This window comes from Rhinolophus sinicus, linkage group LG02, assembly GCF_036562045.2.
Source record: "Rhinolophus sinicus isolate RSC01 linkage group LG02, ASM3656204v1, whole genome shotgun sequence".
Lineage (NCBI taxonomy): Eukaryota > Metazoa > Chordata > Mammalia > Chiroptera > Rhinolophidae > Rhinolophus > Rhinolophus sinicus.
Window position 1 is genome coordinate 175268272 of NC_133752.1, and position 25196 is coordinate 175293467.

Genomic DNA, 25196 nt, shown 5'->3' on the forward strand with positions numbered 1-25196 from the left:
ATAATTTATATTTCAAGCACTATACAAATGAAATTCTGTCATTAATATCACTTCCTTCTCCACCTTTTGGTGCATTGTTTCAAAAGTGTAATGTGTAGAATTTCAGTAATGTAGGTGTACAATTAGAAATAGATCCTGGTTTCAGATTATATATATATATATATATATATATATATGAAGTTAAACTTCAGATAGATCAAAATCTAAATATGGAAATAAAAATAACAATACTTTGAGGAAAGATGCAACACCAGAGAATTGGTGATAGATTAACAGAGAGCTAAAATCTTCAAGTAATCAGGGAAATGAGAAGGGTTGGAAGATGACTGAAATAGTCAGTATTGTGTATGGATGTAGTAGTGTGATGTCAAGAGTCAGTGCTAGAAATTTTTAGAGAGGGAGTGAGGAATAATGGTCTGGAAATTGCAAATGGGACCAAAGGGGACTTTCAGTCTCAGTCAGCAGTACAAGGATTGTGGGAAACCAAGAAACCAACATGTGGAGTATCTGTGGGGAACTTAAAAGGAGAAGTGGCTTTGAGAGTCAGCATAGATGTTCAGAGGCTTATATATACACATTGCAAACTCTAGGAAACCACTACGTAATTTTAAAAGGAGATATAATAGACATGCTCAGAAGAGAGAAGTGAAATTATATAAAATGAGCAAATAGGACCAGAGAAGACAGAAAAAAGGGAAGGGGGACAAAAGAATACAAAGAAGATATAAACATGGCAGATATTAATTCAACTATATCAACACTTTAACTGTGAATGATCTAAACACACCAATTAAAAGCCAGAGATTTTCGGAGCTGATGCAACTGTATGTTGTCTACAAGAAACCACTTTAATTATAAAGACACTGGTTAAATGTAAAGGGTGGAGAAAGATACATCTTTCTAACATCAATCAAAAGAAAGTTGGAGTAACTATATTAATTTCAGACAAAGTAGACATCAGAACAAGAAAAATTATCAGGGTTAAAGAGGGGTATTACATAATGATAGTCAATTCTCCAAGAAGATATAACAATCTAAATATGTCAGCACCTATCACATAACATCAAATTATGTGAGACAAAAACTGGTAGAACTAAAAGAAGAAATGCTGTAGAGCCATAAAGGTAAAATGGGTGTCTTGTTATGAATAACAAGCCCCTTCATTCCTCTCATCTCCCCTTGCCTGATAGTGTGATTAATCTGTCATTGGTTTGAAGTATGTTATTTCTCTATTTGTCTTATTGAGAGAGATTATCCTACATGCTTTGGCTTATGAAATTATTATAATTCTCACAGTGAATCGGTGCTAAATAAATTTCTGGCAAAGACAAAATCAGTTTCCAGAGCATAATTTTGCTGCCTCCATAAAACAAACAAAACAAAACAGTCACCCTGATTCTCTTAGGGTCTTGAGTGAAAATATGCTTTTTACCACCAAACACAACTTTATTAATCCAGTCAATGGACCAAGGTGTTATTTCAACTTTTAAAACCTTTTATCTGAGATGGACATTTGGAACGGCTATTGATACTACACTCATGTAATTTCTTTAAGTTTTAAACATATGAAATCAAGCAAATAGCTGAAAATATTCAAGCATCCTGACAAGAAGCACAATGAATAATAACTGTAGAGTATGACAAAAACTTGAATCATACTGTGCAAATACTAATCTAAATACAGTGAAAGAAGAAATAGCTGACTGTAGAAATGTTGATATTACCTTCATTTCAGGGTCTTGATATGCAGTCAGAGGAACTTACTGAAGGAAATGTAGAGACATAAATAATAAAAGTAGTTGTAATGAAGATTAAGGCACCTAAAGGAAGTGATGCCAGCCACAAACTTCCCATTAAAAGAACTGTTGGAAACATTACATGTCTCTGAGACCCCAAAGGATAAAATGTTAAATGCTGGCCCCAACGTACAAAGGAGTATGGCTATTTGCTAAAGCATGGAAAAGATGTTCAATCTGCATAATAAGTTGGACCACAAGAAGAAGTTGTACCACTGTTCATACTACTCTTGAAAAATGAAATAAACCACTTTAATTCTCAATGTTTCTAATATTTCAAAATTATAATGTACTAATATTAATTTTACTATTTTTTATTTTCGTATAGATTTATAATCAACATTAATAGAGTTTTTAATGTTTTGATAAAAAGTTTTAAAGGTCACAAAACAATCTGATTCTGAGATTATTTTTGCATAGTTTCAGTTTACATGGTAATTTTTATGTCCCACTGTATTATAATAAGCTAGGAGCGTTTGCATTTACTTGGCATTAATAATGTGGATATTATCTACTTTGTTTTCACAAATATTAACTACTAGAATCATTAGATTTTCCAGTTATTTCATTTCTATTGAATACTGCATTCTTCGTTCACCATTTCAGCACTTGAAGTATTTATCACGGCGCCAAACCTGTAATAAAAAAATAAATAAAAATGAGTTGTGTGCTTTATTTATCTTGAAAAAGAGACAAATGTCTCATTAATACAATCCATTATTTCCAAAATTTATTATTCTTTTCTTCTTAGATTATTTTAGTTAAAAGAGAAGAAAGTGACAATAACTATGGTGATTCCTTACATTATTGTGAAAATTCACTAGATCCCTCCACTATATAAGACCCAAAACTACCTCTGGGCCTTCTGCTCCCAATTTCACCCAAGAAGTCGCTAAGAAATCTTGGCTTGCCCAAGACACTGGTGTAATTATCAACAGAGCCCTCTTTCACTCTCAAAAGTGCTCTGGTTTGGACAATAAATCATATGGTCACCCTGATTATAACTCTCTTAAAATACCACCGTAATCTTCCTTTAATAAAGTGTGTAAGCTTATGTTTACTTAAAAAAACATATAGAGTAGTAGAAACAAAGCAGTTTTCTTGGCTCCAAAGGAACACTTTATATTGCACAGAGTAATATCCCTGACCTTGATTTGATTTTGTGTTTATACCTTTTTTCCATTTCTCAGTGCCTTTGGAAAGCAAGGAGTAGCAAGGTGAAAGGAAGGACAAGGAAGTATAGCAAAACTTCTGAATTTCTACCTCCTGTGCTCTTAATTCGAAGGAACTTCTTTTATACAGCATAGAGTTTTTGCTATAAAAAGAATTGCCTGAGGTACAGAGAAATGCTCTCAGAATATCTTGTCTTCTCTTTATACATCTTTGACCATATATGGTGGATGCTGGTCACAGAAATGTCTTCAAAATTAGCATAGCAGACACTCCTTTATTTATTGACAAGATGAAAAGGACAGATTAACTCACAGGTCAAAATGCAAAAGTCTGAAACATTCTTTGCTGTCTCATTTTTCTTGTTGAGAGTACAATGCAGATCCCTCCAGGAGACAGGTGATGGAAGACAGCCAATTAACAGCTGTATACAAAACAAACATCAGTTACCACTCCTTTGTACTACTGGAAGCTAATTCAAGTACAACAAAACCAGATTCATGTCATCAAAATTCCACTCGGCAATGATTTCTCTTCTTTCTGGTTCTTTGTCCTCTTTCCCTGAGTGAAATTTTAAAACCTTCTTTATTGTCAGGTCTCCTACTTAACACCATCACTACACTTTTAACATTCAGCTGATGACAGGCAAAAATAGAAGGCATCAGATGAACTATGCCCCCACTACCCCAAATACCACCATATCTATATCTGTAGGGTTTCTAGTTTTCTTTTCTCTATTCACTGTGCAATTGGTTCCCATTTATTCAAGACTAGCCTTTCCAATAAGAACCCCCACTCTATTCCAGTTTACTCTATCTTACGCTTATAATCTATCTTACTCTTATCTCTATCTTACTCTTTTAATCTTTTCCTCTTCATTGGGTCTTACCCTAAATTAAGTAACATTGTCTTTAAAACTCTTTCTGGTATCATAAAATTTCCTTCGGGATATAAAAGATATCTTGTCTTCCACTAACTTCCAAGATTCTAAAGCGAAGACCCAGAGTTTAAGCTTGATTTTATTTCTTCTTCCTCATTAAGACTTCAAGCCATCTCTATCCTCTGAGTACTGTACTTTTCATTTTTTATATATGTATCATAATTTCAGTAAAATAAACATTTGCATAATTCTTAATTTATTGTTTTGGTTCACCTTAGGTAAAAGCTTCTGTAAGATTTATGAGGGCACAGTTTATTATTACATCACCAGAACTTAGTCTATGTTGCAGACTTTAGTAAACCCTTAAGAAATATTTGTTTGAAAAATAATAAAATATTATTAATGTTCAACCCATATTACTTAATTTATAATACTCTTACCAGGGTCATCTTTTCATTGTTTATGAACTCTCTATTTTTAAACGTATCTTGGGCTTTGGAGATACGCAGACAAGTATTTGAGCCTGCATTCTGGTGCTTATTACTCATGTGACCTTAAGAAATTTATTTATCCTCTATTAACTTCAGTTTCCTGATCTGAAATTTAGGGACAATGATACTTATATAGACTATTTTGAGGTTAAATAAAACATTAGATAGAATGGTCTTTTCCAGTTTGGGGCTCATTATAGGCATATAATAAATAGTATTTTTCATCACTCATGAATTATTTAACCTTTTTGTTGAGTTGTTTTCACTGTTGATTGTATTTTATTGAAGTGCTTTTTCATTAGCTCCACTGCATCATACCTTCTTTTTGCTCCCTATTTCTTTAATCATTTATTCTTAAACAATTGTGCTAACTTTTAAAAAAAATTTTCTGCCACATTTATAGTGTGAATATGTAGGATTCTATCCTTTGGCTTCTCCTTTCCTCAGTCTACCAATTCATTTTGGATGTTGTCACCCAAGCTATTGATCTTTTTTTTTTATTATTATTGACCACAACTCTTCCCTACGAGAATTCTTCCCTACCAAATTCTCTTTGATGATGGGGCTCAGTATTTTATTCATTTTGTATTCCCAATTAAAAGAACATAGCAATCATTAATAAATCTTTGATAAATAAATTATGTTTAGTAAAATTATGGGTGGATAATTAAAATAAAATCTCCATTATAGTCACCTTCCATTCAGCTCCAAGCTCAATTGCATTTTATGTCCATGAGATTCTCATAAGTGCCATAAATTTGACATATTAAAATTTACACTCAACATCAGTTCCAAACACCAAACACAAAAATACCACAGATATAACTGATATTTTTTTCTTGTGTGCAAATTCAAGACAGAAATCTTATTACAGTCTGTTCCCTTTTCTTCATACCTCATACCTGATTAAGTTGTAGCATAAAACAATTTTATCTCTTAATTTTTCTTAATTTCTTAACTGTTTCTCAATTGGTTTCTCTGATTAACATATTTCTCTCCTTAATATAGTAACATCAAAATAATACATTAACAATTAAAAATCTCCTCTTTGATATCTAAGTACTCCCTTTGCCTACAGAAAAAAATTTTTTTTTTTTTTTAATCAAGCTATTAAAGAAACCTTGTACTTCAGCCAGGGTTAAAGTGTTCTCAGTATCATAAATGGCATACAATAATGAGTAAGACACATTTTCTACCTTCAAGGAACTAAAAGTCTAGCAGAACAGTCACATTTATAGCTGTTAACTAAAAATATAATGCTGTGGGGATATGAAAAAGAAAGCCACTAATTAGGTTTATCATGATGGAAGCAGAATTTTCAAAGAAAGAATGAGGTTGAAACTTGAAAATTGAGTTGGATTAATCGAGTTCAAAAGGGATAAAATAATAACTCAGGTAATAAAACCATATAGGGCAAAAATCACAAAGGCGTGAACAACATACAGGTTAACGCTGATGACAAAAATCTCTTGGGTTGGAGCCACTATACATTATAGTAAATTAAATAAATAGATTGTTCTTGATAGAAAATCTTTTTAACATTTCACAGATAGGAATTTGACATTTTTTTCTACACTCAAATGTTAATAAAATCAATAATAGCAAAACTATCAAGAGCATTGTGGTAACTTTATCTGATTTGTTTCTTTCTATTTTAACTTTAATAACACTAAGTAGGGTCAAAACATGTTAAAATAAGATAAGTTATACAATTGTACCAATTGGACTATAGTCAAGAGTATAATTTTTCATCAGTGTACAGCAACTTTAAGGGGGAAGAGTATCCCACGATTTAGTTTGCATCAATGATCCATTAAAATATGCATCACAACTCCAAATAAATCATTACTCTCTTCTTTCTGGTTCTACAAGAACCAGAAATCACAGGGAACAAGAAATACCAAAGAAATATATTTCCATAACTTACCTGTTGTGATATGACTCATGAACTGGTAACTCTAAAAATTGTATATCCTTGCAAGGGAGGAGGCAAAGATGAAAGGCATTAAGGCCATTTATTAGGAACAGTCAAGGATTAATATTGTCACTCAGATTCTCCTTACCTGTACCTTAACAATACCAAAAAATTTCTGTGGACATACCACAAATCATAACACAGACCTGAGTTTTATTCGCTGCTTTCCCACTGTTCATATTCATTGAGGAAGAGTGACCCTTTTTGCTGTCACCATGACATGCACATGACACTGAGTATGAGCAAAGTGTGAGGTCTGGAAGACAAATGAGGAAAATCTATGACACTAATACATATATGTGCTTAATATGTGTGCACAGATATACAATCAGTAAGGATATATATTCAGAATTTTCAAACATCTGCATTATATATTGAAATGATTAACAAAAGTTATATATTGGATGAGATAATTGCTTAAAATATGAGAGAAGGAAGAGAATATGATCTGAAATGAAATGGGGTTTGGATCTGAAACAATTTGAAATAGAATAAAAATCATAAACACAAGAAAAATGATGACAAAATTATTCAAAGCATTCAGAGAAAACTTCAGTATAGTTGGGTTGCTGCAACAGGACCCTAGCTCGTATCTATTCTGCTAAATTTTCTATAAAAACCCCATCACTTCACTATTTCCAGTGATGTTTCTATAAAACTGTGCTTTAAAATAGCCAATATTTTTCCATAGCTTTCAGGTTAACTCTCCCCATTATCTACAGAAACCTTAATGACACTCCAGTTTTATCTCTTATTAGTCCACATTTATTTTGAATACCTTGAATTTTTCCTGAGAGTGCCTTGCTATCACTCATCACTTTTATTTCAATATGCCTCCACTCCCAGCATTGAATATTGTACCCTCATCCAGTTTGGACTATTTCCTCCAACTATATTGTTTCTTGCACTGTATATTTATGTTTCTGAGTACTTATTACACTTAAATTTAATTTTCTGTTTACTTGTATGCTTTTCCTATCATACCATAAGTTACTCAAGATGAGGAATTGTTATAACTGGTATGCAAAAAACTTTATATTCTCAGGGTCTCCCGAGTGCTTGGCATATAGTGTGAAGTTTTGGTTTTTTTTTAAGATAAGAAAGGAAAGAATGAGGAATGGAAGGAAGACAAATCAGTGAGAGGTGATAGGATTTTCAGGAGAGGAAAGGACATGGTTCCTCTCTAAAGAAATTGAATGAACTATCTAGCAAAGGCTAAGTTTCTACTGTGATTGTTAGTGCCACACTTTACATCCAGCTTCATTTGAAAGGGAAAGTTGCCTGTTCATACATTCCACCCTGGTCTTTCACCCTTAAAATATCCAGACAGATTTCTCACTTCCAGAGAGATCTAATGGAAAACGTATCCTCTTTATAATAAGAGTAGAGTTGACCAGCCATCCCTTTCTTTCTTAAATATGAACAGAAAAGCAAGAAGTATAAGGTATATCAGAGCACCAGCAGGACAAAAGAGAATTCCCATGATAAAAGAAAAAACCTGTATCCTCCCCCCAAAAAAAAAACTAAATTTAGGAAAAAGAAGACTCCTCTAATAACATACTTAGATGACCCCAAAAGATATTATACTTGTATACATAAAGTAAGAACAGAATGCTACAAAAAACAGAAATCTCAAGAATTACGTAAGGTTTTATCAGGTTAAAAAAATATGATTGTCAAAATCATAATCAATAGAATGATTGAAAAATAAAGTTTAGGAAATCTCTTATAACCTAAAACCAAAAAAAGAAAACACAGAGAAGAGATGACAATCTGTAGATCTTAACAATCAAAGCAGAGAAGTCATGAAAAGAACAGAGGAAATGGAGTGAAAAAAACAAGCTTATTAGTAATACCACATATTTTCCCTAAATTTGAAAGACATAACTTTCAGACTAAGAAGGCCCACAGATTGCACAGCAAAGCAACGATTAGAAAACACTCACACCCAGAATATCCTAAAATTTCAGCTCCCCCTAATGAAGAAAATATCTTCAAAGCTAAAGTCAGGTCATTTTTATGGAATGAAAATTACACTGGGAACAGACTTCTTATTAATAACATTGTTTGCTAGAGACAATGAAGCAATGTATTTAAAATAATATTCTCTAAGAAACTAATTTTTAACCTCAAATTTATAACTAGCCAAAATAAAGACCTTCTTAGATATGCAAGTATACAGAATATTTATTTCCTATAAACTCAGCTAAAGTCTATTAAAATAGGAGTGTAAATGGGAGAGTAAAAGAAGAAAAAGGAAGAAAGAAGGGATACAAGAAAACTGAATCCAAACCAAGAAAGAGAGAGTTTAGTTTGATAAAAGTAACAGCAAAACATATAAAGAAACTAAGTCAAGAAAGACAAAAAGTGTATTTTTTATAGAAAGATTTATAAATGGTTACCATATTTCCATCTTTTGCTTTTCCAGGAATATTTCAAGATTTTCAACCCAGTGAAAGGCCAGGGAAAATGGAGAACCCTATATTATTGATGAGATGATAAGAAACATAGGTCATTTCACTCACCCTTTTCCTTCTGTTTTAAGTCTTCAGAGTATTTTGAGATAAAGTTGTTCAACACTTTTAATGTGTTTTCTAACATATTTTTTAAAGTGGTGTGCTCACTTGAGACATTTTTATATATATCCATGTACAATGTCATATTTCTCTCCAACTGTTCTATTATGCTTCGTTGCCCATCATATGATGTTCTGTTGCTGAAGAAGAGTTCCTGGTAATCTGTAATTCATAGCAAGAGATTAATGACTTTAACACAAAGTCTTCCAATAAATTATATTAATATCACAATAGTTATTACTTAACAATTTAATAAAAAAATATTAAGTTGGTGCAAAAGCAATTGCGATTTAAAAGGTTTAATTGTGATTTAAAAGGTTTTTGCGATTTTAATTGCAAAAACCTCAATTACTTTTGCACCGACCTAATATTAAAATGATAGCTACATACATGTAAAACACTAACCTTATATACTTTTAAGATTAAAATTAATTGAAATAAAAATGATTTATGTTACTCAATGGAGAATTTCTTTATTTAAGGAAATGGTCAAATAAATTGAATTGCAAAACAAAAAGGATCCCTGTGAAGCAGAGATTTCAAAATAAAAGATAGTGTAATTCAGTAGTTAGTTTATAAAAATGCAAATCATACTTTTCAGACTAGGTGGCACCAGAATCTATTGGTGAGCCTATGTGTTGTGAGTCTGAGTTTCCTGAACAGATATAACCATAATTTAACTATGGAGAATTGACAAACACCAGCCTCAGAATTTTAAAAAAAGCAAAAGACAGAGATCATGTCTCTAAGAACTTCAGAACACTCAGAAAACTTTATAATTTATCCATTTTGTGGATTATTATAATATAATCTGGTTTTCTTGATAGACGGATGTTTACCTGGCAGTCCTGCAACTTAATAGGATCTTTCATTTTTAATTTAAGTTTTTTGAGGATTAAATGAGATAAAATCAAAAAGAATAAGCATTCAAGAAAAGTTAGCAATTATTGTAATAATTATCCTCTTTCTATTTCCTAAGGATGCTTTTGTACTCATTGTTGTAGGAGGAAATGGAGCTGGGAGAGTATTTCCCACTAGTATCCAGGCTTGGGAAGAGATGCTCCCAAAATATGGAGTGCTTAAAAAAGCATTAGTTCTCAAATAAATAATTAAGGGATATTTAAAGAAAAAAATTATTGCCGGGGTTGGGAAGGTATTCAAAGAAGAGAAAACATGATTAATATAGCAAAGGATAGCAACATGAAAGGCAAAAGGTATTAAAACTATAAAGTACAAAATATAATGATAGATATATGATCAAATATTCTCCACTGGTCACTTCAAGCTGCACAGAACTGAAAAAGTACTTTGGATGCTTTGATCCTGGAAATTGAGAAAAAAATGTAACTATAGGATATTATGTTTGGGGTAAAGATTAGGTGAGCTGATGCACGGGAAAACATTAGTACTCAAAATATTAAGTACTATGATGTTATCAGAGAATTTATTTAAATTATTAAATGAAATGTTGATATAAAATTATATTTACTTTATGATGCCAAAGATATTAATGTATGTCTCTATATTATAATAGCTGTTACATACCATTGGTATATTGCTTTTACTAATTGCTTTTACTTTCTTCTTGTCTACATGTGTATTTTGAAGTTTGGGCAATGCAGGTGTATTAGATCTTTATTGAAAAAGACACCGTTTTTTCTTAAATGTGGAACAAACTGCTGATAAGGATAAATTGAGATTTACTTCTCTTATAAAGAAACTTCAGCTTTGATATTACAAAGCCTGCTATTTCCCATTCGTTTATTCATCTATTTGTTTATTCACTCATTTGTTTATTTACTTCACACATCCATTCAACCAAAAAAGACAAGGAATGAATAAGCCAACGTCTGTGCCCTTAAGAAGCTTGCAATATATTGGAGGAAACAGATCCTGTCCACCAATTATTATACTAATGCCAGGAACTTTTTAATAAAAAAAAATCTAGAAAAAGAATTTATCATTTGGGAGAAATTATCTTTCAAATGACATCATCATGAAGCCAGGTCACATTCATCTGAAATTTCGTGATTCCTAGGAGAAAGTAACTGGCTATTAATGAAAGGGAAAAAAAAAAAACAAGTAATGATAAAGGCATTTTGAAAGATGTTTGCAGTTAGAATGAGTTGGGCAAGGAGAAAATGTCATGAAAATGGAGAATTTGTTTCAAACAAATGAAATCATGAAAACTCTCTGGGTATAAATTAAACTTTTGTTGTTGCTTTGATTTTACTGATAAATAGGCTTTACAATACTTTCTTTAGCGTTAGTTACCATTGAGGGAATCTGATATTAAAATTCCCTCAAGAGACTGACTAATGTCATATGGTCATACAGAAATGAGACCTGTTTTCCTCTCCATTTATCTTGAAATTTTATATGAATGTTTCTCAGGACTTGGATTCATTTGTGATGTGCCTAATAAAACCAAGGGACAGCCTGAGAGAAAAGTGGAAACTTACTCATTAAGATCAGGGTTCCCAGTCCAACCAGCACTGCTAAATTCAGCATCAGAAAAATGAAAGCAACAAGATGCCACACTTTTGATGGAGTAGTATGACCTATGAGGAAGCACAGATTCAGGAAGATGACATGACGCAACACATTTTATGCTGCTTCCTCTTTCCTTAACCCCTCCATCCCCTGCCCCTCACTGTATAGAAGTATTCATTCTATTTTCTTTCTTTTTATTTTGTTTGTAATGAAAAAAAGTTTCTTGTAAAGTCAAGCAGTCATCGTTTATATGCAATCAAAGTGAATACATCTCTACATTCACATCTAACACTGAAAGCGCTTAATTTTAAGTAAAGGTGATTATATGACATATTCTGGATATTTTTATGGACACTCTTTGGTTTATATTTTACCAGTCATTATTTTCCCCTCCTACTTTCCTAATCTTGCTTTCATTAATCTAATATATATAGAGAGATATAGATATAGAAAGTATATTATAATATATAGAATATAATATACAATATGTATTCAATGCTTAAATTAATACACTTGTTTAATATATGAATACATATATGTAATTTAAGTATTGAATCATTTTCATATTTATTGGATATTTTGCTAGGTATTGTATAGTAACAAAGCAAAGTAACAAAGTAATGTATTAAAATCTGAGTTAAATTTATTTCAAATAAAATCTCCTTGACTCTATAATAATTTTTGCTTCATATATTTACCTCATATTTTTGATACATACAGGTTTATGTTTCTTAGATGTCCTTCACAAATCATGTATTTGCGCGTTATATAACATACTTTTTTTCACGATTTAGTCTAGATTTAATATTTATTTTATATTTTTCACTTGGTAATTTAAAAGTTTTACTTGTATATCTTTCTCCTTATACTAATTACTAGCCCTTAAACACATATTTTCCTGCTATGTTATGAAATAAGACACCAGCTCTACTCCCTTCACCAAGTGCTCTAATCATTAACTGTTTCTGAGTTATAATAATATAGTGTTGATATATAATTACCAATCCCACTGTCAAACCTGAACTTTTATATCTTTATTCCCTCATCTCTTCTCTCCCTAACATTTTACATTGAGAATTTAGTAAAATTTGTTATAGACTATCATAGATTTTTCTCTTGCAATATATTTATTTCATTGCAAAAATAATTTAGCACTTTTATTATAGTTTTTATTATAGTTATTCCATTATCAGCTATTACTTTTTTATTTGCCTCTAAAGTTTCCCTTATTTTAAGATCTTATTAATTCCTCTGTGTCTGGAAATTTTCTCCAGTATTTTTCTCAGATGGAGTGTATGATAATTTTTCAGTTTGCTAAAATGGATGACAAATATTTTCTGAATTTGGGATAAGTAAATGGCAGTTATTTCTTCTCCATATTTCCTCTGTATTAGAAGGTACCTAATTGTTCTTTAATTATTCCCTTGTTTATATCATTCTTTTTCCTTTTTCTGAAATCGTATTATTTACATACTCAGTCACTTAGCCTTATTATACAAGTCCATCATGATTTTCATATCTCTTTAACGTTGAATAATTTATTTTGTATGATCTTCCAGGATATTTAATTGGGCCTTTATGATCTTCACTCTCTTTCAACTCATCTACTAAAGTTATTACAGTGAAAGTTATGTTATTTCAATTTAAATTTTTGTGATGCCATAATTTAACATCTTAAATGATCTTATTATGTTGGTTGTTTAATTTGGTTATCTTTCTTTTCCCGGGGTTATATTTGACTAGGCCCTTACTCTTTGGGGTTTTTGTCTTTTTCTTCCTCCTCTGGCCTCTGAGACCCCTAAAATCAGTAGCTGTTTTTGTTGGTTTTCCCTTTGTTTTACTTCCTCTTGTGTTTGAGATCTAGCTTTGGAGTACTTTAAGATGCGTTAAACCTATGAGTGATGGAAAGCAAGCTTGTTTCTTTCACGATGTGTCATTGGCATGCCAGATGACAACCTGTTAATTCTGTCCCATAAAAGAAGAAACCTGGTCCAATATCTTCTTGGATGCAAAGTCTAGCACTCTCTATGATTTTGGATTACAGAGGAACTGTTTTACATGTCTATTCAGTTTGCATGCTAATCCTCTGAGACTAGAAAGCAAGCAAATCCTTAGAAGACCACACACACAAAGTTTGACACCACCTTTCCTCTATGGAGTCCAGTAATCTCAAGACACTAGGCCCTTTTTCATGGACCACAGAGGCCTGTCTCTTCCGCTAAGCTTTCTTTTCTATGAATCTCTTAACTAGCACAAAGGTAAACAAATCCATCACCTTTTCTCCTCATTGGAATCCCGTAAGAGTTTTGGATATATACATACCTTCAATGCCCTGCCTATACTAGCTTCATTCAGGTGACTTCTTTGAGAGTAGGAAATGAGAAAGAAGGGCAGGCTAAAAGTGCATTTGGACTGATTGAAATGGTGATTACAAATAATTCTGAAATTAATCATTATAGATATATTTCATTCCTTTACCTTGGTTTTCTCTAAAACCTCCAACAAACTTTAGAATGGAAGTTAAAGAAGGCATAGATTCACAATAAGAAAATGAAAGGAAACCAAAAAAATGAAACATTGCTAGGTAGATCGCAGATACAAAAGCTACAAGTAACGTTGTGTGCTTAGAAACTGAACCAAAGTCAGCATTGAGGAAACAAAAGAAACAAGCTGATTCTCGCTTAAGAACCCACCCCCCCACTCCCCCACCCTTCCCCACAAGCTCCATCAATTGATACCTGGTACCATGAGAGAGCCTGAAAATTGAAAAAGTACCTGAAAGTCTGTGTAAGATACAGGTAGACTCCCTTCACCCTATGTATTCTCCCCCACCTCATACAACTGAGTTAACTTCTCTTATCTATTCTCATAAAATTCTGCCTGAGCAGAGTATTGGAAGAGTCATCTCCAGAGCAATTAACTGGCCCAAGAGAGGGCAAAAAAAAATACAGTTTAACAATTGGCTATTTCAGTGAATTGCTCCAGTCATCAAGGCGACAATTTAACAAGCCTATCTCATATACACTGGGGTCCCACAAAATGGATTTGGTATCACACTCTTAAATGAATACAGGATAACCAGATATTTGAAGAAAGCTACCAATATGAAAGACTAAGAAAAAAATATAACACAAACAAGAGGAATTTAGAAGAAGCAGATTTAACACAATGAGAAAACTTCCAAAGTTCTGAGAAAACAGTTTTGACAGTTTCTTATAAAGTTAAACATACTCCATCCAACCCAAAATTCTACTCCTAGGTAGATATTTACCTAATAAAATTTCTAAAAATATGTCTACGTAAAGACTTGCACATCATAGCAATTATATTTATACTAGCCCCAAACTGGAAGCAACTGAAATATCCTATATCTATAGGATAGCAACTGAAATATCTATAGATGAATGGATAAATATTGTGGTGTTTCCATGTAACAGAATACTAGTCAGCAATGAAAAAGAATTAACTACTGATACATACAACATGGATGAATCTCAAAAACATTATGCTTGGTAAAAAAAGACAGTCATGAAATGTATGTTATTTGAATGTATTTATATACAATTCTAGACCAGGCAGAATGGTCTAGGATGACAGAAAGTAGATCAGTGATTACCTGCAGTTAAGACTGGTGGTGATGATGGTGGGGAGAAATTGGAAGGCACACAAGGTGTCTCTCAGTGGTGTCAGAAATATTGTATATCTTAATTTTGCAGTATATACATATGTATTTGTTAAGTACAATGAAATATACATTTAAAGTGGGTGTGCTATTTTGTATTTAAATTATATTTCAATAATGTTGACTTTAAAATAAAATTTTTAAACTTATCAGAGAAATTAGATACGATTTTGCATCCACACACAAGAATAGAATGTTATAATAGAAGCCTTTAGAAAAAACAATTTGTTGAAAACAAAATGATACTAGGAACACACTTTTGACAGGAAAATTAAAGGCAATTTAAGAAAATCACCCATGACATATAACAAAAGAATAAAATTGATTTTAAAAAATGGGAGGGAATTAGTCAATGAGATTTAATATTATAAAAATAAGAAAAATCCAGAAAAGGATATGAAAACTCTAGGGGTGCATCAAGAAAATAATAAAAGAGATGGTTTCCCATAACTACAGGACATGGGTTTATCACCTTGCATTTATCCTCCTTACTTCCTTTCTCAAAATTTTTCTAACTTTCATTTTTAAAAGTAATCTTTAATTTTTATGCCCCAACATCTCCCACAATGTCCTTAATTTTCCCCTTGACCCAGTGGCTCTATTTATTCAAATAGATCTTACCTCTCACAGCTCTACTCCCTGCCACTTCAGCTGTGTCCTCATTTCTCCCTGTTTCATTTCCAGCTGCACCATCCAGCTCCAATTCTGGCACTTCATGATTATCTTTTCAGGGGGGAAAAGTGAAAGTGTTAAAAAAGAAATCACTCTTTGCCCTAGTGTTCTTTTTACTTTCTATCTATCTAGATATTCCCAGTGTTTCTAGCTTGATTCTGATGATAGATTTTTTAATAGACAAACTCTTTGTGACCTTTTACAAAAATGGAATTCAAACTACCTACCTAGATGTATGTAAAGGGATAAAATTCTTTCATAAGAATTTTAATAACAATTGTTAATTATTATTAGGAAATATGTGTCTGAACATAAATTGCATCTCTAGTTTTATAAGCACCGTAAGTCAGTTGCCTATGATATTAATTGGATGGTGAGGATGCAATACTTCTTCCTGCATACATACAATGTCTTCATCAGATGTCGTAAAGATGACTCTATTTGGGGAAACTTGCCTCTAAAACATTATCCATTAAGCTGATGCCTAAAACTCTATAATCAGATTTGTTCATAGGGAGTGCTTTTTTTATTTGTTTTTTCATCATTTGAATATAAAATATTTTGGGGTAAATTAAAAATTCTACATATACATAGAAGATATTTTATATTATGACCAAAAGGACTTAAAAACAAATTAAAAAAAAAACATACAAAAGTATAAAAATATTTAAATAACAAAAATAATCCCAGGAATAAAGAAGAAACCATATATCCCATAGCAATAAGGAAATTTCGGTAAATATGGTTTTGATGTTTTCAAAAATTATCTTCCTACTGTTTCATTGTTATCTCTAACTTTCCAGGGATTGAATTGCTGAATAAATTGGGCTGCAATTATGTGGATTGGAATTATATTATGTTGAGATAAGGAATCTTCAGCCTTATTCCTTCGCAGAAAGAAATAAATGTTTACAACATCATCACTGAGTAGGGTGCCATGGTCTTATGAGTCTCATAGCATATGTCTATTTCATATTTTATAGCAGTTAAATAAAAACCCTGGAAAGTTTTGCTCATGCTATTACTGTTTTTCCATCCCCTACTAGCCTGAAATAAAATAAAATATATAAGAAATGCTATTTTGGTGACACTAGACATCTGGATTTCCAGAGGTTTAGACCACAGTCTTTTCACACACTGTGATGATCTTACAAACTAAATAAGATAGATAAACTATGCTGTGGCATAGTGACTTTATTATGAAATAGCACTCCAAAATCAAATATTAGAAGAGTCCAACAGTCTTGAGTTGGAGACAGGAGAACCCACCAGTAGAGGTGAATAATCTCTTCTCTGGTTTGTCTGATCCTGCATAGAGGATCTTACCTGTTTTCTTGAGAATGCAGCTCTCCTGGGATTTCTCTGCCTTAGAAGTATTTGGAAAATTGAGAGTAGCATAAGTCACTTCCTCAGGCATTGCTGAACAAATAAAGCACAATTCAGTCACTCTGCGTATTGTGCTATCACACTGAAGTTCACAGAAGCTGCTGCTGTGGGGTGTTCTGTGCACTCAGGAACTAGCTGAGTGAGCTACCTTTGTAAAAACCAAGCAAAAAAAATGGTGACAAAAACAGAACTGGTCCACTGAGAATTTCAGACTGAGCATGTCTTATCTCTTTTTTTCTAACTTCCTCCAGTAAAACACCAAATTGAAGAAATGGTCTTAAGAAACAAATGTAGGTTTTAAATACAATATAAACAATTCTTTTTTTTCCCCAGTTTGTGGGAAAGTCATAGGGATCTCCAGACTTGCTACTACCCTGTGAAAAATACAAATACAAGTATGTTTCTGCATGTATGAACTTCTTAATCAGCATGTGCCTGTGAGAACAGTGTTAAAATTGCATGTGATACTTAACCCACTACTGACTCCCAGAAAACCACAGGTGAGTTAAATCTCACCAAAACCTTTCCCTTCCCTCTTTACTTCCTTTTCTTCTGGATTGAAGAGTCCTGAGAACTTAAGAGCAGAATATTAATGGACAAATACAAAATCAAGAAAATGTAGTACTAAGAGACAGAGGAGAAGACGTGCGAAAGCCACTATGAATTTCACTAATAGATATCGGGCCTCCCCTGCCCCCCTCAACTCTCCCCAACCCCCCTCCCAACCCCCATACACACGCAAAAGCAGCCACTAAAAAGAAGGGAGATATGTTTTCAAAGAGGCAGATCTTTCTTTAGAGTGTACTCATCAGGTTAGGATCTGAATTCTAATAACTTAAATTCTGAGAGAAAGGTAGAGTTTGTATTTATAGGAACCTGTTTTAAAGATTGGAGAGTTAAATTCAGGGCCTTACTCACAGTCCAGCACAAGACTAGTCAGTGGTGCACATACTCACTGTATTCTGAATATCTACCATAGTGACGACAACCTAATAGATGTTCAATCAGTATCTTTAAATGCATCAATTATGAATTCATTCATAAATAATCACAGTACTATTCAGTGTAAAGCAACTGTTAAGTATTATTATCAATAAGAACACTTTTATTGATTTTCAAGAAATAATGCAGCAGTATGCAATAGGCTGACAGAACCACTGTTCACAGAATTAAAAAAAATAGAATTATAAGGAGTAAACTGAGGAAAGACAGTGTTATGAAAAAGACATTACCTTACACCACAGAGTTTGAAACATATTTTAAAAACAGAACAGGTAAAACCCAATAAGGAATATTCAATACTCATTGCAATCAGGTACACATACCGTGAACTTTTTTCTCATGGTAGGAGAAACTGTATTATGACAAGAGATTGAGGGTAGAGGCAGAGATAAGGGCAGGAAACATTAATATATATGTGCAACATGAGCTTCGGTGTTTTCTCTAATATTAAGTAAATTAAGGAAGTCGCTAGGCCTCACTTTACTTATTTATTAAAAATGAAATGGATTGACCTACACTTTTTAACCTGTTTTTCTAGTTATATAATGCTCAAATTCTTCTCCTTCCAAGAATGAATCTATCCAATTCTTCTTTGTGGTCTTAAAACCTACATTTGCTTGAAGCCAGTAGTCTGACTGTTTGGACTTGACACAGAGATACACAAAGATTTATGTACTTGCATCATCATCAAATCATTACTTATTAGAGTGAAAAATGATAAAAGAGGTAAATATTAAACAAAAGGAAAAAATTGAAATTCTAGACTATTCAGAAAATGAAATCAGAAGTCAGGTTGATGTTTTATTCCTGTCTTCTTAACAGAAAACATTATGTTTATTATGGAGAGTGTCTGGATAAAAACGGGGTAAAATAAAAACATTACAAAGATGGAAGTTAAGAAATATTTCACCTAGTGTTGGGAAAGAGAATATCTTTATATTCTAATATACCATATTCTGATATGTAAATATTGAGGGTGGAAAAGACGAAAGACTCTCACCATGAAGCTCAGAATTTTCACTGACTTTAATTTGCTCAGGAGCAATAGATGTTCCCACCATTCTCATAAATGTGCTTTATTAGCAGAAAATTACCTGAAGAAAAGTCATTCAATATTCTAATCTTTTCTCTGAAACTTTGAATAGTAGTGTATCTCCTAAATCTTCAAAGCCTCAGCTTTCTTCTCAGAGATGCAGATTTTCATCTATCCTCATCCACTCCTAATAAACTTTGTCTCCATAGATATAAATGCAATGCATTTTATTTCATAGGTGGATTCTGCCTGTTTAATTTGAAAAAGGAAATAAATATGTATATTTGGGGATTCAGCAACATTTACTTATTTATTCATTTATTCAACAAATTAATTGATTATATATTTACTCTGCTATACATTATTGTAGAGCAAATGATAGAAACATTTTCCTTAATATAGTTTACATTCTTACTTTATTTGTAAATGCATCCTTATGTATTAATACTTTATATATTTATTCATAAATAAGTAATATAATATAAAGTAGTGATAGTGCTGTGGTTAAGAATGAAGCAGGGTAGAAGAAAGGGTGACAGAGCAAGGAAAGGAGGCTTGTTCTAAATAGGTTACTCTTGAGAGGCCTCTCTGCAGAGTTGTTCGGCAGTCAGAGAATGACAGCAACAAAAATATTATCCTACAAAAATATGCTCATTTAATACTATGATATAATACATACTACCTCTTTTAGTTACGGAAATCATTAGTCAAAATAACTTTTTAAAGTAAGTTTTTGCTCTCCAGTTTCATAGGTTTCAGTTACTTTTAAATTTCCCCATTTCTTATCAATTTCATCATATTTCCCACCATATTTCAATTACTGACCTAAGCCTGATCTCTTGCCACATCTGACCACGGCAAGAACTATGTCAAATACTGTGTCCTCATCATTTCTGAGTAAGTATTAATTGATGTTCTCAGCCTCTGTAGCCACTGGTCTGTCCCAGCAACTTGGTTACATTGACTCTTTGGTGTGTTTCACTCCCAATGATTCTTCGGCCTGAAATCCTGAATCAGAACCCCTTCATCAGTGGCTATATCTAAACTGACTAATTCACAAACATAGCGTCAGTTAAAAAAAAATGAAAAGCAATCCAGCAAAAGAAGGAAGAAACAAATAAACAAAAAAATTAACAGATGTGAGATCTGGCTAATAGTGGACAATACAGTGACAAATGTCCCAGGATGAATATTGTATTAATAACAGCTCTTGCAAAATGCTGGTACAGAATTGAGTAAGAGAACAGGGGACTCTAGGAAACAGGACTTTGAGCAAAAATGACATACAAATTTGTGGTGGCTTTGAAAAATTAGTGAGGCATAGTAAGAGAATTCCATTTAAACTTTATGCTGAGAATATTGTCCTTTGAGTGGCATATTGGACATGTAGAGAAAGATTTGTAATCACTACACTGGAATTAATCACTATGCAGTCATAATATGGTAAAACAAAATAAATGCATTTAAAAATTCACTCTTAAAATCAGCTAATGGTAAAACCATAAAATAACTATGGCTGTGGAATATATGCATACTTCAATATTGGCAGTGTAAAAGTAGAGGATAAAATGACAGAGATTAAGAATCAGTAGGATGGGAATAGAGAGGTTGAGGGAAGAAGAAGCGAAAGGGTAGTAACACTAATCTCTACCTCCTTTGGAATGGGGAATTTAGAAATACATTCTGTGGTTGTTTAAATAAGAAATAAAGATTTATATGAAGGTGTGAGAGAAGGGTAGAGAGAGAGAGAGAGAGAGAGAGAGAGACTTTAATTATCTTTCAAAACAGAAAGTCAATAGATAATTTCTAAAGTTCATACATTCATATAGGGTAGTACAAACATTATTTAGACATATGAAGCTAATCAGCATAAAAATTGCCTTTAAAAAGCAAAACAATCATTTGAGGGGAGATGCTTTTATTAACTAATGAGCTATTCTGTACTGTTTTGTTTTGAACATAAATATATTATATTGAAAAAACATAAATAATTGGTGTGTATTCATAGCTATAACCAAGTCTCTTTCTCCAATTTCATAATTTGCTTTCATTCTTACCCTAGCCCAACTAGTTTCTTTACTATTGATTCTGCCCTCAATGAAAAATACACTGATCAGTATATTCTACTTCCTGAAGTAAAATATGAATATAAATTATGGATTTTGTATTTGTTTTATTCCTGTATATATGAAGCTCTATGTATTGAAACTTAAAATTAAAATAATTAACGTACATTTGATAAAAACAATATAAATGTATTACTTGTTTGAATAAATTTTAAGCATAAATATAATATTTAATTGGAAACACATCTTATAATAATACTACTCTGTTTTATAATTAGTTCTGGAATATTTACATAATTATGATTGAGGCAACTTTCAACAATTTGTATTTTTTTGTTGCTTATACATGTAAAAACTTAGAAAATTCTCATCATAAGAATAAATGACACTCTCCAAGATCAAAATGGCGGTGTGAGGTGAGCCTCTGTAAAGCTCCCCTGGAATTTACAATTAATTGAACAACAATAACTCCACAAAGGACTCCCTGCACAGCAGACAGGCAAGACCAAGAGGCCCACTACTGAATTCACCTAAAGGTGGGCGAATCGCATGGAGGGGGAGGAGGGAAGGGAGAAGTGCGGAGACGGAGCAGCGGTGGCACAGGACACAGACCTAGCTCAGTGCTCCGAGCTCGCTGCATCACGGAACTACTGCATCTGTGGGAGAGGAAAGAACTCAGACTGTTAAGGCTCCGTTTATGGCCCACAGGGCTGAGGGGGCAGCATATAACACGGCTGAACCCAATGCTCACGGCAGAGACCTAGGAGAAAAGACTGAGGGAAGAAGGCTGAAAATGGTGGTTTAAGCCCTCACAGTGGAGCAGAGAATGGAAGCCTTAGGCACTGAGACTAGCTGCCCCCTCCCTACCCTCCCAGAGCTCAACCCGCCCCCACGTGCCTCGTACTAGAGGCGGAACAGTAGCAGTGTCAGATCAAAAGAACTGAATATTTGCTGTTCTGAGAACTGTGGACTGCAGACACAGATTCGCAGCCCAACTACTTCCGGCAAAGGGGAGAGAGCTGTGGAAGCAGAACCGGCTGTGGTGGTGGTCGCTGCCATCGCTCTGGGCCACCTCTCACAACTCACCCCGCCCCTGGCCCCACCTATCTGGGTGGATCCCTGCAGGAGTAAACAGAACTGCTGAAACATATGGGCTCTGAAACTGGTGCAAGAAGAGCTTTGGAACTTCAAAATCTCTCCGCATACCCACACAGACACTGTGCCCTGTGACCCAGGCGAACTATTAACAGAGGAGAAGCCCGTCTCCCAGGGAATCCACCCATTGTGTGAGAAGCTCAAATAATGCAGAGAAAACATAGCACTACCGTGTGAGAGAGAAAAAAAAGGTTGCAGTCGGAGAGAAAATAAAACATTGTATCAACAAGTACTGGAAAACAAAAGAAAGACCTCTTCCTATCAACCTGTTGCAGAAGCCACTCCTGTAGATGTGTAGGAAGAGAAATAATAAATCAGTAATTGCCATGAATAACCAAGGCAACAAGACAGCTCAGAAAGAAAGTGAAAAGTCTCCAGAAAAGGACTTAAAGATATGGAAATATGTGACTTATGACAGAGAATTCAAGATTGCAGTTATGAAAAAATTCAACGAGATGCAAAAAAACACAGAAATGCAGTTTAATGAACTCAGAAACACAATCAAAGAACAACATGAGCATTTTACGAAAGAGATTGAAATTTTAAAAAAGAATCAAATAGAATTTCTGGAGATTAAGAACTCAATAGAAGAAATTAAGAATGAAATAACCAGCTTAGGTAGTAGAGTTGACCAGATGGAGGAAAGAATCAGTGACATCGAAGATAGAAACCTGGAAATTACACAGATGGAAGAAGAAAGAGACTTGAGACTTAAAAGAAATGAAAGAACTCTACAAGAACTTTCTGACTCCATCAGAAAGAGCAATATAAGAATAATGGGCATACCAGAAGGAGAAGAAAGAGAGGAAGGAACAGAGAATATATTCAAACAAATTGTCCATGAGAACTTCCCAAACTTGTGGACAGAACTGGATCCTTGAATCCAAGGAGCAAATAGAACACCTAATTACCTCAATCCCAACAGGCCTTTTCCAAGGCACATTGTATTGAAGCTGTCTATAATCAACGACAAAGAAAGAATCCTCAAGGCAGCCACGGAAAAGAAGACGGTAACCTACAAAGGAAAGCCCATTAGATTATCATCAGATTTTTCAGCAGAAACTCTACAAGCCAGGAAGGAGTGGAACCAAATATTCAAACTATTGAATGAGAGAAATTATGAGCCAAGAATAATATATTCAGCAAAGATATCCTTTAGATATGAAGGAAGAATAAATACCTTTTCAGACATACAGAAGCTGAGGGAATTTTCTAATACACGACCTGCACTACAAGAAATACTAAACAAGGCGATTTGATCACCATCAACAGGGACAATTTGTGGCAACCAAAACATAAAGAGGGGGAGAGTAAAGGCCTGAACCAGAATATGGGAATGGAGAAAGTAAGTGTGCTGAAGAAAATGGAATACTCTAAATATCAAACTTTCTTTTACATAAACTTAAGGGTAACCACTCAAAAAAAATCCAGAACTGAAATATATACTGTAATAAAAGAAGAAACAGAGGGAAACATCATAGAATACCACCACACAGAAATAATAGACAACAACAAAAAGGCAAAGAAACAATGGAGACACAGCCTTACCAGAAAACTAAAGATAGAATGACAGGAAATCCTCACATATCAATAATCACCCTAAATGTAAATGGACTGAACTCACCAATAAAAAGGCACAGAGTAGCAGATTGGATCAAAAAACTAAACCCAACCATATGCTGTCTCCAAGAGACACATCTCAGCTACAAGGACAAGCATAGACTCAAAGTAAAAGGGTGGAAATTGACACTCCAAGCAAATGGTACCCAGAGAAAATCAGGTGTAGCCATAATGATATCAGATGAAACAGACTTCAGGGTGAAAAAATAACAAGAGACAAAGATGGACATTTCATAGTGGTGAAGGGGACTATACAACAAGAAGACATAACAGTCATCAACATTTATGCCCCCAATCAGGAAACACCAAAATCTACCAAGGAACTAGTAGCAGAACTAAAGGGAGAAATTGACCAAAACCCAATTATACTAGGGGACTTAAACACATCATTGACAGCTATGGATAGATCATCCAAACAGAAAATAAATAACGAAATAGCAGCCCTAAATGACACATTAGATTAAATGGACATAATTGACATATATAGAGCACTTCATCCTAAAACATCAGGCTACACATTCTTTTCCAGTATACATGGAACATTCTCAAGGACAGACCATATATTGGGACATAAAATCAGCCTCAGCAAATTAAAGATTGAAATCATACCAAGCATATTCTCTGATCACAAGTCTTTGAAATTGGATATCAACTGCAAAAAGAAAGCAGGAAAAAACACAAACACATGGAGATTAAACAACATACTTTTAAAGAATGACTGGGTCAAAGAAGAAATTAGAGGAGAGATCAAAAGATACATAGAAACAAATGACAATGAAAATACATCTTACCAAAATTTTGGGGATGCAGCGAAAGCAGTTTTAAGAGGGAAATTTATATCATTACAGGCCTATCTCAAGAAACAAGAAAAACACCAAATAAATAACCTCATGTTACACCTTAAAGAACTAGAAAAAGAAGAAGTGCAACCCAAGGTCAGCAGAAGAAAGGAAATAACAAAAATCAGAGCAGAACTAAATGAAATAGAGAACAAAAAGACAACAGAAAAAATTAATGTGACAAAGAGCTGGTTCTTTGAAAAGATTAACAAAATTGACAAACCCTTGGCTAGACTCACTAAGATAAAAAGAGAGAAGACACTAATTAACAAAATCAGAAATGAAAAAGGGGAAGTTATCACGGACACCACAGAAATACAAAGGATCATCCAAGAATACTATGAAGGACTATATGCCACC

At 33.3% G+C, this 25196-nt stretch overlaps 1 protein-coding gene across 3 annotated transcripts; it reads right to left on the reverse strand.

Annotated features, from left to right (window-relative positions):
* Positions 1 to 313: 313 nt before the first annotated feature.
* On the reverse strand, positions 314 to 24996 carry LOC109435541 (uncharacterized). Of its 3 annotated transcripts, none has more exons than XM_074326024.1 (8): positions 24789 to 24996; positions 17062 to 17154; positions 15685 to 15786; positions 11351 to 11449; positions 8838 to 9050; positions 6459 to 6568; positions 3282 to 3390; positions 314 to 2431 (listed from the first exon to the last, which is right to left on the reverse strand). In XM_074326024.1, exons 2-8 carry the CDS (start codon positions 17150 to 17152, stop codon positions 2418 to 2420), a joined length of 738 nt encoding a protein of 245 aa, XP_074182125.1. In that variant the 5' UTR covers positions 17153 to 17154; positions 24789 to 24996; the 3' UTR covers positions 314 to 2417. The 3 variants fall into 3 exon arrangements, with proteins under 3 accessions (XP_074182125.1, XP_074182123.1, XP_074182124.1); XM_074326022.1 differs by having other exon boundaries at positions 17062 to 17269; positions 24789 to 24991; XM_074326023.1 differs by lacking the exon at positions 24789 to 24996 and adding an exon at positions 19218 to 20882 and having other exon boundaries at positions 17062 to 17269.
* Between the last annotated feature and the right edge of the window lie 200 nt (positions 24997 to 25196).